Here is a 13381-nt window from a genome sequence, read left to right on the forward strand (position 1 = left end):
TGTCCCTCAAGTAAACGGGCACAAGCTCCCTCATTCCTTCTGAACTCCCCTCCGGCTGGGAGAATCCACCGAATGGCTGAGGAGTGACAGTTCTTTGAGCCAGTCGCTGGAGCCTAGAGGCCGGGCTTCCTCCCTCCTCGTGGGCCAGTCACCACATTCTCCTTGAGACAAGCCGCTAGACGAGGGCGGTCTAAAGGCTTCGTGACGTCACATCCAGGATAAACCAATAGCAGCTACTAAGAGGCGGGTTGTTTTGGTGATGGACAGCTCTTTTTCAAGATGTCCGCTTAGCGCGGGGCCCGTCGGGAAGCTTTGAGGCGGTGCTGGGGGGGACGGGGGCGGGAACTTCTGGTAGATTTCGCCCAATCATCAGTCGCGGTTCTTGCGATAGACATTCAGTCTTTCCCATCCCCGTCGACTTAAGGGGGCGGGGCTCTGCACACCAGACTGGGCGGGGCCCTCAACTTTGATGGGCGTCTTCTTTGCCCAGTTGGTAAACGACATTCTCAGACGGGCCGCCTCCATTGCCAATGAAATCTCCTGACAGGGTCGTTGTGGGCGGGCCATGGACCCTCCGGTATAAGGCGGTCCCGGGGGAGTGCGGAGAAAGGGGGGGGTCTCGGCGGCAGGAGGAGGAGTAGGTGCGGGTGAAGATGGCGGCAGCCGAGGCCGCGAACTGCATCATGGAGGTGAGAGCCTGGAGCGCCGTCGGGGGTGGGGGGCGGTTTGGTGGTCGGTGTTTTATGCCTCCGTCGTGGGGAAGGGGCTCCGAATGGGCGGATTGGGGCTGAAGGCTCTCAGCCGTAAGGAGGGGACGCCGCATGCTCCGGATCCCGGGATATAGTCTGAAGTGAGGGTTTCCTGGCTTTCGAGGGCCTGCGGCACCGGGTCGAGCCGAGGGTGTCGTGCCCCCTCCCACGAGGAGGAGGGCTGGGGGCGCTTCCGGCCTGGCCCCCACGTGGCCGAGGCACGGTGGGTGGGGAGGGGGTGTGCCGTGCCCGGTGGCCCGGCGGGCTCCACGTGCGGGACAAAGGCCCCGCCCCCGGCCGGGGGAGGGGCGCCCGGGGGGGGCGGAGAGGAGGCTCCGACCCTTCCTAGGAGGCCCCCTGCCCTCTCCCCCGGGACCGCGATGTACCCTTCGGGGAGGGCTTGCTTCGGTCCCTACGAGAAGTAAAGAGTCTTTCGGGAGGCGCAGTGTATCTCGATTCTCCAAAACCCCGTTCCTGATACCGAGGCATCTGCTTAGGCTTCGGTCCAGGTTTCGTGCACTCCTGGGTTGGGATTGGAGGAAGAGGGAAAATTGGTTCCATCCGGGCCCCCGTTTTCCGGTTCCTGGATTTTCCCCTGCTCGGGGCTTTGGGAGCTGGGGGGATGGGGCATGCCCCTGTGACCTCCCCCTGTGTGGTGGGGGGGCCTCTAGTTGAAGGAGATCCTTCTCGATAAGGTGTCGTGCACCCCCTTGTGGCCATTTCTGGGTGTGTGGGAGGGACATCTTTTTCATGGGGCGTGTCCCAAAGCCCATCTCCCCTTTGGAGCCCTCCCCGGCGAGGGGAGGGAGAGTCTCTGCTGGGAAGAGGATGTGGGGAATATGAGCTACTAGCTTTACCACCTATTGGAGATCTGTCTCTCCCGGGCGCATATGCGAAGGTGGGAGATGACCTCCCCCTTCCTGAAGCTCTGTTTGAGGGTCCTGAGCCTGGAGGCTTGAAATGGTTTCCTGAGCGGTTTTGTTCTTGTGCAGCCATGTGGGGTTGGCTCCGGTGCTCTTTCAAGACCTCTTGGGACTTGCCTTGTCGTGGTATTAGTGGTATTGAGAAATGTGTCCCAGTGGGAAATCCCCTTACCAGTCACCCTTTTTTATAGGTGGTGTCCTCGCTGGCTTGAGAGAATAGGGGCGGGGCTTGGAGCTCTGTGGGTCCTGTCTGTGACTTTGTGCTTTTTGGGGCCTGGAGGGTGGTCACATCTGGAAGAGATGTAATCTGTTGGGGCCTGCGAACTCCCTCCTTTGCCTTGTAGTGTTGTGGGGCAGGCAGCTCCTAGGGGTCACTCCAATAACTCCCACCCACCTTGACTCTCTCCTGGATCAGGGTCCCTATGGGTGGAGGAAATAGCTTTCTTAGAGGTTGCCTCAGGACTTGGCCTCACACCCCAAGGTGTCGAGGGTTTGAGGGTCCAGAGTCTGGTCTCCTAATCCGTGGGATTCTACCTTCCTGGGAAGAGGGTGCTAAGCTTGGAGAGTGGCTCCTGGTGGTTTTGTTTGGGGCTTCCTGAGTCCAAGGCAGGAGCTAGGGCTCCGGGTGCTAACTCTGGTGGGGGTGCCTGTGTGCCACACCTCCTTTCTGGAATCCTCTCAGACAAGAGACTTGTTTGCAGAGGTGGCACATGCCCAGTGGGCACATCCTGCCAGTCCCCCCCTCCCCCAGCTACTCATGGCACCCCAGGATGGGGGGTGTGTGTCAGGAAATGTCACCTAATCTGAGGGGATTAGATGATGAGGGGGAGCGACAGCTGGCAGTGCCTGTGTGCCTGCCGGGTGCCAGTTCCTCTGGCCTGGTTGGGGGAGGTGTGTATGGTCAGGTGTCTGGCCAGAGAGGGACAGCGTGGGGGCGGGCCACCATCTCTCCAGCCATAGCTGGGACAGAACCCCATCTCTTCTCCCCCCACTTCTCCCATCCCTTTTCAAAACATCCCTGCCTCTTTACTTGCTCCCTCTGCTGCCTCTTCCTGCCATGCCAAGAAAAAGGAAAATTGCAGGAAACACCCCCTCCCCTGTGAGCTGGGGTCCCCTGGCCTGGCCCTCCCCTAGCCGCTCCCAGTAGCTAATCCTGTCTCCCTGTTACTCTCTCCTAGAATTTTGTAGCCACCTTGGCTAATGGGATGAGCCTCCAGCCGCCTCTTGAAGAAGTAAATATCCTTTTGTGAGACCCTTCCCCACATAAATATATCTTGCCACATCCCAGGCCCTTTCAGGCAGTCTAACCATGATTCCTCTTGCTTCAAATCAGTTGACCCTGTGCCCCCGAACTGTTAGTACAAACCCCCTCCAGGTTTGTGGCTCCCATCTGGCCTCCCCAAATACTGTGGCTACTTCCTTAACTCCATTTCCAGCCCCCCCTTCCCCTTCCCGTGTCTGCCCCAATTCTGCCTTCCCCTCCCCTCCCCAGCTGTGGGCTGAGCTAGAGACGGGGGCAGAGAGACTGGAGAGATGGTAGGCATGGCTGAGGTATCCGGGTACTCCCCTGGATGGTGCTTTGTGGGGGGAGGTCCTGGAAGAGGAGAATGGGGTTGTAGGTTTTGGGATTTGGGGGAGGCAAGATGGCAGACGGGGCTGTAGGATAGCCATGGTATGATTTGTGCCGGGGGGGGGGGGGGCGGGGGGCGGTGTCTGTTCTCCAGGGAGAAGTAGGGACCTGGAGGTTTAAGAGGCCTTAGAGAGCCTTCAGATTTGACCCATGCTCCCATCCACCCCCTTCCAGGTCTCCTGCGGCCAGGCAGAAAGCAGCGAGAAGCCCAATGCTGAGGACATGACGTCCAAAGATTACTACTTTGATTCCTATGCTCACTTCGGCATTCACGAGGTGAGTGTGAACAGCTTCTAAAGCTGCTGGATCTTGAGAGGGTTAATGTTTGGGAGGGCTGGAACTCAGTTTCTCACGCATGCTCACTGCCTCCCCTGGCCGCCCCTCTGGGTGTGAGGCACACACCCGGGGGTCGCCTCTCCCAGCCGTTGCCTTGGAGACGGAGCTTCGCCGGGAGCTCTCTGGAGGCCGGGTGTGGGAACGCTGCGGGCGAGTCTGCCTGCGACTTCAGCTGGAGGTCAGGGCCTGCTGGTCTCCGCCGCCCTCTAGTGGCTCGCGGTGGGACTGTCCCCCAGCGGCTCCCGCCTGCTGTGCCCCCTGCTTCTGGACCTTGTCTCACGGAGACAAGCAGAAATCGTGTCCCAGAAAGCGGTGGGAATGGGATTCTGAACATCTTTTTTCTTTCTCTTTCTCTTTTTTTCCTTTTGCTGAAACCTCTTCTAAATTGTGGTAAAAGATACGTAACAAAATTTTCCTTGAGGCATACAGTTCAGTGGCACTAAATTCTGGGAAAAGCAAAGGACCACTGGAACTTGGGAGGCAGTGGGAGAATCAGGCCGAGGCAGTAGGGAGTTTAGCCTATCCAGTCTGATTTTACAAATAGGGAAACTGAGGCACGTGGGAAGGAAACAGTTTGTTCCAAGGGGACTGAGGAAGTGGGAGGACTGAGCTCTGGCTCTCCAAACTGCCAGTGTGTCAGAGGTCAGCACACCCCATTTTCCAGCTGGGAATACGGGCCCCCTCATGGCATGTTTCTACCTTGTGCCCCCATGTCCCCATCTAGGAGATGCTGAAAGATGAGGTACGCACCCTCACATACCGGAACTCCATGTTTCACAACCGGCACCTCTTCAAGGACAAGGTGGTGCTGGATGTGGGCTCCGGCACGGGGATCCTCTGTATGTTTGCTGCCAAGGCTGGAGCCCGCAAGGTCATTGGGGTGAGTGTTGCATGTAGGTGGGTGGGTCAGGGCCTGGGGACGGAGAGGGGCCCCTCAGGGCTCAGGGATTGGATGGAGGGGATTGGGGGTGGAGGGTGGGAGTTGGGGGGGTCTCACCCTCCCTTCTTCCTGGGCCCCCAGATCGAGTGTTCCAGTATCTCTGATTATGCGGTGAAGATCGTCAAAGCCAACAAGTTAGACCATGGTGAGCCCAGGAAGAGAATGGGTTTGTGGGGATGGAGTGGGTGATTTCCCGCTTCCCTGGGACCCTTGGCAGTGGGGTAGGGATCGTCACTGAACAGATTCAGCTGTTCTCCGGCCACGGGCTCTATGAATCCCCCCTTTTCAGCACCCACAACAATGGGTAGTGACAAGGAGCGGGCTCTGCCGGTTCAGAAACTGAGTGGCGAGATCGCGAGCTAGGTGCCTCGCCCGTCAAACCCTGGGGCAGGGAGCACTCTGTAGCTCGCAGAGGCGTGGTGGGTCCTGGTGAGGAGTCTCTTGGCCGCCCCTCTAAGTTCAGCCCACATTCCCTTCCAGAGAAGTCTGCACCCGCAGGCTTGTACACGCGTAAATGTTTTCACACCCAGGTGCTCGTCTTGTACATAAATGGCATTTCACGCGAGGCTTTTACCGTCACTTCCTCCACCTGCTCACTGTGTAGTTGCACACGTTTCCAGATGTGAGAGGCTCTTGCTCTTTCCAGTGACTGCTGTGGCCGTCGTGTCCCGCAGCTCCCTTCATCAGGCCCCTGGGGGCGGGCATTCCAGCAGTCCCTGAGATGCTCATCCCCTCGCCCACAGTGTCGGCTCATGCAGGAACTCGCGCAGCTGGGAGGCCGGGTTATTAAAGGAGGGTAGCTCAGGTCAGAAAGGCCGGTGGCGCGGATGTCGCCACATGGCCTTTGAGTTCCTACCTGCCAGGTTCCTGGGGCAGCGCACGTGCGAAGATGGGTGGGTTTTCTGCATGTGGAGGCTCCTAGCATTCTAGACACTGAAGTTTTTTTGTTTTTTGGTTTTTTTTTAAGATTTTATTGATTGATTGAGTGAGTGCAGGGAGGGGGAGAGGGAGAGAATCTCAAGCAGACTCTACACCAAGCGTGGAGCCCAACACGGGTCACATCCTCTGACCCTGAGATCATGACCTGAGTCAAAACCAAGAGTGGAATGCTTAACCAACTGAGCCACCCAGGGGCCCCTGCAGTGATTTTTTTTTCTTTTAAGATTTTATTTATTTATTTGGGGCGCCCGGGTGGCTCAGTGGCTTTGGCCTCTGCCTTCGGCTCAGGTCATGATCCTGGGGTCCTGGGATGGAGTCCCCCATCGGGCTCTCTGCTCGGCGGGGAGCCTGTTTCTCCCTCTCCCTCTGCCTGCCTCTCTGCCTACTTGTGATCTCTGTCTGTCAGATGCATAAATAAAATCTTAAAAAAAAAAAAAAAGATTTTATTTATTTATTTATTTATTTGACAGAGATCACAAGTAGGCAGAGAGGCAGGCAGAGGGAGAGGGAGAAACAGGCTCCCCGCCGAGCAGAGAGCCCGATGTGGGACTCGATCCCAGGACCCCGGGATCAAGACCTGAGCCGAAGGCAGAGGCCTAACCCGCTTAACCGACTGAGCCACCCAAGTGCCCCATGAAGTGATTTTTTTTTTTTTTTTAAGATTTTATTTATTTATTTGACAGACAGAGATCACAGGTAGGCAGAGAGGCAAACAGAGAGAGAAGAAGGGAAGCAGGCTCCCTGCTGAGCAGAGAGCCCGATGCGGGGCTCGATCCCAAGACCCTGGGATCATGACCTGAGCCGAAGGCAGAGGCCTTAACCCATAGAGCCACCCAGGCGCCCCCATGAAGTGATTTTTTTTAAAGAGAGATATATATATTTATATATGTATATATATAGAGAGAGAGGGATTAGAGAGATTAGTATAGTGAGCCCCCAGATACGTACCACTGAGCTTTAAATATCTCCTCCTGAAGCAAGTTTCAACCATGATGTCATTTCTCCTATAAATCCTGCCGTGTGTGTGTGTGTGTGTGTGTGTGTGTGTGTGTGTGTGTCCATGTGTGTGTCCATCCCTGATATACCCTTTTAAAGAACATGACCGTGCTCTGAACAACGCAGTCTTACCATCCGGTGCCTAATCCGTGCATTTTTGCTTCTGCCTTAAAAACATCTAGAGATGGGGCGCCTGGGTGGCTCAGTGGGTTAGAGCGAACAAAACATCTAGAGAGATGAATGAATTTTAAAACTGAGTTAACAGAGGGGCACCTGCCTGGCTCGGTCCAGAGTGTGTGACTCTTGATCTTGGGGTGGTGAGTTTGAGCCCCACTTTGGGCATAGAGATTACTTAGAAAAAAAAAAACCCAAACCAGAAAACCCTGAGTTCCGAGAGTGTGGCTTCAGCCGGCAGAGTTCTTTGAAGATGTCCACCTGCAGGTCCCAGCCTTTCCTTGAGGAGACGGGGGCGGCTCCAGTGGGGTCCCCGGGCCCTGGCCCCGCAGGGGAGGTGAGCAAATGGGTCGCCTTGGGGCCGGCTGCATGTGGCTGTCTCTGCCCCTGCAGTGGTGACCATCATCAAGGGGAAGGTGGAGGAGGTGGAGCTTCCGGTGGAGAAGGTGGACATCATTATCAGCGAGTGGATGGGCTACTGCCTCTTCTACGAGTCAATGCTCAACACCGTGCTCTATGCCCGAGACAAGTGGCTGGTGAGGCCCATGCTGGGGTGGGAGCAGCTCACACAGGTTGAGCGCCTCTCATTTGGGGTCTGGGCAGAAAACCAAAAGCTGGGCTAGATATTTCCCCCAGCAGGGACTTCATGTAGGGGATTGATGGCCCAGATGTTGCAGGGCCCAGAGCCAGAATGGGAGGTCACAGGCGCCAGAGCTAGACAGTAAGAAGCAGACAGTATCAGGAGGTGGGTGGTGCTGGGAAGAAGACCACAGCAGGGCAGAAGGATGGGGGAGAGGCTGGAGGGCCAGGGTTCCAGGTGCTCACATCCAAGTAGGCCTCCCAGGGGGAGGTGACTAAGACCTAAACGGGGGGTAGGAGCTACAGGCAGGAGATCTGGGGCGAAGAACATCTGGGCAGAAGAACTGGTGCAAAGATCCTGGGGCAGGGGTGTTCTTATTGGGTGTTGAGGAACAGCAGGGAGTGGACTGGGGGGTCAGGAAGACCAGTAGAAGGGAAGGGGGTGGAGGGGCCTGCGCACCCCCGTGAGACTTTAGTTTTCCTCTCAGAGGAGCCAGGGAAGGTGCTGCAGACCTTTTACAACCTGTGAAGGACAGGTCTGAGACTTAGGTGCTCCTGGATGCCACCCGGCAGCCATGTGGGGAATAGAGGCGGGTATGAGGGCAGAAGCCAGGAACCGGTGAGGAGGCCATTGTAGGAGTCCGGGTGGCTCAGACCAGGGTGGGGATAGTGTGTGCGGATAGAGACCCAAACTGTCAAGGTTTGGGGGCAGTGTTCCAAGGCCCCCGCATCCTTCACACCCCCTCCCCCTTGGCAGGCCCCCGATGGCCTCATCTTCCCGGACCGAGCCACACTGTATGTGACAGCCATCGAAGACCGGCAGTACAAAGACTACAAGATTCACTGTGAGCTCGGGGGAGGCCCCCTAGGAACTTGGGGTGGGCAGGGCAGGCTCGGGCTGGGTGCCCCTGATGGACTCACCCCTGCTCCTGCCTGCCTGCCTCCCCAGGGTGGGAGAACGTATATGGCTTTGACATGTCCTGCATCAAAGACGTGGCCATCAAGGAGCCCCTGGTGGATGTGGTGGACCCCAAGCAGCTGGTCACCAACGCCTGCCTCATAAAGGTGAGGGCAGGGTGTGGCTGGTGTCCCCGGGAGCTGAACCAAGGAAGGGCCACCAGCTGAGCCTGAGCAAGACAGGAGGTCTCCCAGTGTTTGCCTGAGGCCTGGGAGTCTGGCCAGTTGGCCAGAGGTGGCGGTAGAGGCCCAGAGAAGCCACTGGAACCCTTTAAAAAGCTTATGAGCCAAGCCCGGGTGGGGTTCCAGGCGCCAGGGTGAGCAAGACCCAACTGGTATAGACTGCTCTGGGGGGATGCGTTCCACAGGGGCACCCCTGAGCCAGGCAGCTAAGCCCCTTGGCTGTGCCCCAGATGCAAGAAGCCCAAGGCCCCAAGTGAGCTGATGAGCGCCCGGGCCGCCAATGAGGGCTGCCGGGCCAGTGATCCGTTCTGAGCCCCCCAGGGTGTGCACGCCAAGCCGGACACCGGGGTGAACCCTAGAATTGGCGCCAGGCTGCGAGAGGTGGCCCAAAGCTGGTGGAGGAGGAGGAAGTCTGGAGCGAGTGAAGACACCAGCTGGGAGGGTGGGCACCAGGGAGCTGGTGGAGGGATTTGGAGCAGGAGTTTGACGTGATCTGATGGACAATGTTTAGAATCGTCACATTGGCTGATGGGTCGAGTAAGGGGCTGTGGAGGGAGGCGGGGGGCAGAAGTAGGGAGCCCCGTGAAGAGGCCCCTGCAGTGGTCAGGTGCTGGTGGTGGCCCCGGACAGGGCGGAGGCCGTGGGGAAGGGACAACGGGCGATTCTCTGAAGCGGCAATAGTGGCTCCAGGATGCAGACCTCGTGTGGGTTTTGGCCGCCAGAGAGAAGGAGGCAGGACCACAGTGTGGCAGCCTAGGCTTTCCCGCCGCCCGCTGGGCCAGGTGCTGGGGCGCGGGGCTCACGGGGCCTGTCGCGCAGGAGGTGGACATCTACACCGTCAAGGTGGAGGACCTGACCTTCACGTCCCCGTTCTGCCTGCAAGTGAAGCGCAACGACTACGTGCACGCCCTCGTGGCCTACTTCAACATCGAGTTCACGCGCTGCCACAAGAGGACAGGCTTCTCCACCAGTGAGCGTGGGGTGGGGCCGGGGTGTGGGACGGGTAGCCGAGGGAGCCAGGGGGCCTGTCATGCCTTGGTTTCCCCACCCCTGAAACCATACCCAACAGTCCCTCTCCGAAGCTTGATGAGGGTGAAGGGACTCGGGTTGTGAAGGGGCCAGATAGAGGGAAGGGCTAGGCCGAGGCCTAGGGTGGGGGCCAGGCAGGAGGCCCCGGGGACTGGCCGCAGCCCAGCTGACCCGACTGCCCCTGCCAGGCCCCGAGTCCCCCTACACGCACTGGAAGCAGACCGTGTTCTACATGGAGGACTACCTGACCGTGAAGACGGGAGAGGAGATTTTTGGCACCATCGGCATGCGGCCCAATGCCAAGAATAACGTGAGACGCTGCCGGGGCGGGGGCGGTGCTCGGGAGGGGCTCCGCTGCCTGCTCCGGGGTCCCAGCAGCCCTCCGCTCTGTTGAGTCTGCGACCCCTGGGGACACCCCGAGTGGATGGAAGGACAGGGTCTGGAGCCTGGAGTCCAGGGCCTGGGCTAGAAGTGTGGATCTGTGGGTACGGGGCTGGGTAATGCTCAGGGGTTGTGGCCAGAGGGGGTGTCCCAAGGGCACACCCTTTTCAGAGGACATTTGTCCCTGTCTGGAGACATTTTTGGGCTCTCATACCTGGAGAAAGATGCTGGTGGCCTCTAGCACAGGACTGTGGAGAAGCCTTGTTTCCAGCCCCAGATGTCCGTAGTACAGAGCTTGGGACGGCCCGGCTAAAGAGACCAAAGGAGAGGCCCAGAGAAGCTGGGAGGAAGCCCGAAGCCTGGGCCAAGGTGGTGGGACTGAGGGCAGAAGTCTTCGCGGTTACTGGCGACCTTGGCCCAAGCTTTTCCAGAGAGTGCTGGGGGGTGAGGAGCACAGAGCGAGGCCTGGCTTTCGGGAAGCCAGGGAGCCAAGGACGTGCGGACAGTCGGGTTGGGACCAGTGAGTGGGGAAGTGTGCTGGAAGAGAGGTTTGCTTCTTAGAAAAGAGGGAAGGAGTAACTGCTTTACTGGTGGGAATGGTTCTGATGTGGGAACAATCGTTATGCAAGAGACAGCCGCTGAGCTCTGGCCTGGAGGCGCGGGCTTGGCTGAGATCCCAGAGCCTCTGAGGGTGTCACGGGAGCCGAGGCTCCAGTTGTGGGCGGATGCTGAGGGTGCGACCAGCAAAGAGGCGTCTCCCAGCCAGGACGTGGGGGCTCTGGGGAGCGTGGGAGGAGGCTGGAGGCACACCCCCTGCCGTGGCCTTCCGACTCAGACCATTCCGGACCTCTGCCTGTCCCGTGTCCAGTCCCCCTCACATCTGCCCTCTCCCCACAGCGCGACCTGGACTTCACCATTGACCTGGACTTCAAGGGCCAGTTGTGCGAGCTGTCCTGCTCCACTGACTATCGGATGCGCTGAGGCGGCACCCGGCTTCTCTCAACCCGGCCGGGCCGGCCCTGCACGGGCCCAGGGGCTGTGGCGTTCTTAGGCAGTTTGGGGGCGCCCCCTTCCTCTCCTTCCCTCCCTCAGAAGGGGGTTTTAGGGGTCTGGGCTGGGGCGGGGCACATCGTGACTGTGTTTTTCATAACTTATGTTTTTATATGGTTGCATTTACGCCAATAAATCCTCAGCTGGGACGGCTTGGCTTCCTGGGGAGCGGAGTGGGGTTGGGGTTCCGCATGCAGGTTCTGCTATGACGGCCTGAGCAGCCAGTGGTCCTGGGATGGGCGCCTGATGGTCACTGTAGGTTTCTGTCCCCCCTGCCATGTCTCCAGGTCTTGCTCCCTGGCACTGGCCTCTTGTGGTCTCTGTTATCCATGGCCCCCTGCCAGGGTCTGCTCCCCCGTCCCCCTCCTTGGGTCCATGTCTCCCCCCCCCCCAGTCCCCCTCATGCCCCCTGAGGCTCTGTGCCCTCTTGCCCCCATTGGGCAGGGCTCCTGCCCCTGGTTGCCCCTGGTTACCCTGCCGGGCTGGGGGAGGGTTGGAGTGTGGGTTCCCAGCATAGCTGGGCCCTTAAGTTTCCCAGAAAGCCATCTTCCCCCACTCCTCCCCCAGCGCACACATTGTTCCAGTGTCTGGCTGTTTTTTCCTGTCCAGGACCCTCCAAGGCCAGGCCAGGGCTGACTGGCAGTGACTACTGTCCTGCCCTCTGCAGCTGGGGAAACTGAGTCATGGGGGGGTTATGTTAAGGGGAGAGAATTTATTGTGTGTCGGCTTCCTTCCCTAGCCTAGCTGGAGACTTGGAGGTGGGGGGCAGGTGTCCCACATCAGGGCAGCAGGGCCTCCCTGTTTCCCTTCTTTACAGAGATGGACTCAGAGGCCCCACTGACAGCTCCCCAGGGTCTGTGTTCGCCCTCTACTGCAGGCGTGACATCTACACGTGACCCTTGCCCATGGCCTTGTACAGAGTCCTTGGTCCACCAGAATGCTGTCCACAGGACCCAGGTCACCTAAGCCACCATGACTTTCCTGTCCATGGTCCTGGTTACACCTACTTCAGTACACCTGGAGCCCTAGGCCCGGTGGCTTTGCACACCCGTCTACACCAAGTCCTCTTCTGGGATGAAATCTGCTGACTGTGCTAGGCCCCAGACTCCCTTTGTCCACCGCTCAGGAGGACCCCGCGTGCGCCCCGCATGGCCCAACACACAAAGGAGCCTGGCCCATGAGACCTCATGGTCCCCGATGGGTTGGGTTGAGGTTGAGGTCGCAGGAGCCCAGCGCCTCCCTTTCCTGGAAGCCCTAAGCTGTGTCACCACTAGCAGGTGTCAGCTGCCCCGCCCCTCTCCCTCCGCCTTAAAGGGGTCCCTCTCTGGAGGCCTCCCAGGGTTATAGCTCCGCCGTGTAAGCCGGGGCTCGGAGGCCGAGTAGGACGTGGGAATCCGGGTTCTAAGCTTGCCCTTCTGGTGTGGTTCGGCCTCCTTTTTCCCCGCGTGGGCAGTGGGGACTAGCCGTGATTCCTGGAGCCCAAGGGGGCCTCCAGGGAACTCCGACTCGGGAAGAGGGCGGAGCCGCACCCCGGAGGGGCCGCTTCGCGCATGGGTTTCAAGGACCACTCCCGGCCCCATCCCACGATGACCCCCCACATCCTCCTGTTGCTTCTCGCCTCCACGGTCCTGGGGGACCGGGACCCCGTGGGCAGGTGAGCAAGGCGGGCCGGCAGCGGGAACAGGGCGGGAAGGACACGGCGAGGAGCGTGCGCCCCCTTCAGGCCACTGCTTTCTGCGTGGGGGGAATGATCAGCTGTAAGCGCGCCTCTGCGGTTGCGGAGTTCTGGGGGCCCCGACCCCACCGACACACCTTCCTCGAGAAGGTTCTGTTTGAACGCGGCATTCTCCCCTGCTCCCTCCCCAGGCAGCCCCAGCACCAGGTCGCCCAGCACCGCAGGCGCTTCTGTTCCCTGGGCACATGCCAGACCCACCGCCTGCCAGAGATGATCTACTGGCTCAGCTCCGCCTCCACCAAGGAGCTCTCAGGGAAGGCCGGCCGCGAGCCCCAGGACCCCCACAGCTACGGGCGCCGCCGTCGGCGCGAGGCCAGAGCCCTGCTCGGTCTCCAGGACTCTGGCCTGAAGAAAAGAGGCCAGCGCAGTGCCCAGCTTGCTGCTTGACGTTGGGCACGTCCCTGGCCCTCCCCTGGCCTCGGCTTACCCATCTCGGTATTGGAGCCACGACCCCAGGTTTCTTTTTCCCCTAACTCCATCTCCTGGCCTCACTCAAAAACTCTCCCCGCGCTGTGACTGGGCTGGACCCAGGGGCACACCGGGACTAGCATGTACAAAGAATACCCATAGAGTCCGGAGCCTAATAAAACGAGTTTCCTCTTTCAGCCTCTGCTTGTCTGTGCCCATTCCGGCCTCCCAGTTAGAGCCCAGTCTCCAACATAATCTTTCCCTTTATCCATGCACCTTTTCGCACACGGAAGTCCCTCTGTCTGTCTAACTTAAATCCAACCCGCTGTAGCTTCTCCTCCGCACCGCTAAGTCCGCGCAGCTGCATTTTCT

General features: G+C 59.3%; 2 protein-coding genes across 4 annotated transcripts; both read left to right on the forward strand.

The window, feature by feature from the left end:
* Nucleotides 1-540: 540 nt before the first annotated feature.
* PRMT1 (protein arginine methyltransferase 1) lies at nt 541-10945 on the forward strand. Of its 3 annotated transcripts, XM_045989157.1 has the most exons (11): nt 598-689; nt 2851-2904; nt 3477-3578; nt 4363-4518; nt 4660-4723; nt 7081-7223; nt 8024-8111; nt 8216-8331; nt 9226-9376; nt 9624-9745; nt 10714-10945. In XM_045989157.1, the coding sequence occupies exons 1-11, from the start codon at nt 654-656 to the stop codon at nt 10795-10797; spliced, it is 1116 nt and encodes a 371-aa protein (XP_045845113.1). In that variant the 5' UTR covers nt 598-653; the 3' UTR covers nt 10798-10945. The 3 variants fall into 3 exon arrangements, with proteins under 3 accessions (XP_045845114.1, XP_045845113.1, XP_045845115.1); XM_045989158.1 differs by lacking the exon at nt 2851-2904 and having other exon boundaries at nt 541-689; nt 10714-10935; XM_045989159.1 differs by lacking the exons at nt 598-689; nt 2851-2904 and adding an exon at nt 3105-3208 and having other exon boundaries at nt 10714-10935.
* Nucleotides 10946-11325: 380 nt separating this feature from the next.
* Nucleotides 11326-12988, forward strand: ADM5 (adrenomedullin 5 (putative)). The gene is made up of 2 exons (XM_045989160.1): nt 11326-12520; nt 12733-12988. Exons 1-2 carry the CDS (start codon nt 12417-12419, stop codon nt 12986-12988), a joined length of 360 nt encoding a protein of 119 aa, XP_045845116.1. The 5' UTR covers nt 11326-12416.
* Nucleotides 12989-13381: the final 393 nt, after the last annotated feature.

The sequence above is a fragment of the Meles meles genome, chromosome 19 (genome assembly GCF_922984935.1).
Source record: "Meles meles chromosome 19, mMelMel3.1 paternal haplotype, whole genome shotgun sequence".
Classification (NCBI taxonomy): Eukaryota; Metazoa; Chordata; class Mammalia; order Carnivora; family Mustelidae; genus Meles; species Meles meles.

Bases quoted from the DNA above. Each gene is read 5' to 3' on its own strand.
- PRMT1 (XM_045989157.1), top strand. From the start codon at position 654: ATGGCGGCAGCCGAGGCCGCGAACTGCATCATGGAG. The intron at 3,579-4,362 runs GTGAGTGTGAAC...GTCCCCATCTAG, and splicing joins CTCACTTCGGCATTCACGAG to GAGATGCTGAAAGATGAGGT. The intron at 9,377-9,623 runs GTGAGCGTGGGG...TGCCCCTGCCAG, and splicing joins GAGGACAGGCTTCTCCACCA to GCCCCGAGTCCCCCTACACG.
- ADM5 (XM_045989160.1), top strand. From the start codon at position 12,417: ATGGGTTTCAAGGACCACTCCCGGCCCCATCCCACGATGACCCCCCAC. The intron at 12,521-12,732 runs GTGAGCAAGGCG...CTCCCTCCCCAG, and splicing joins GACCGGGACCCCGTGGGCAG to GCAGCCCCAGCACCAGGTCG.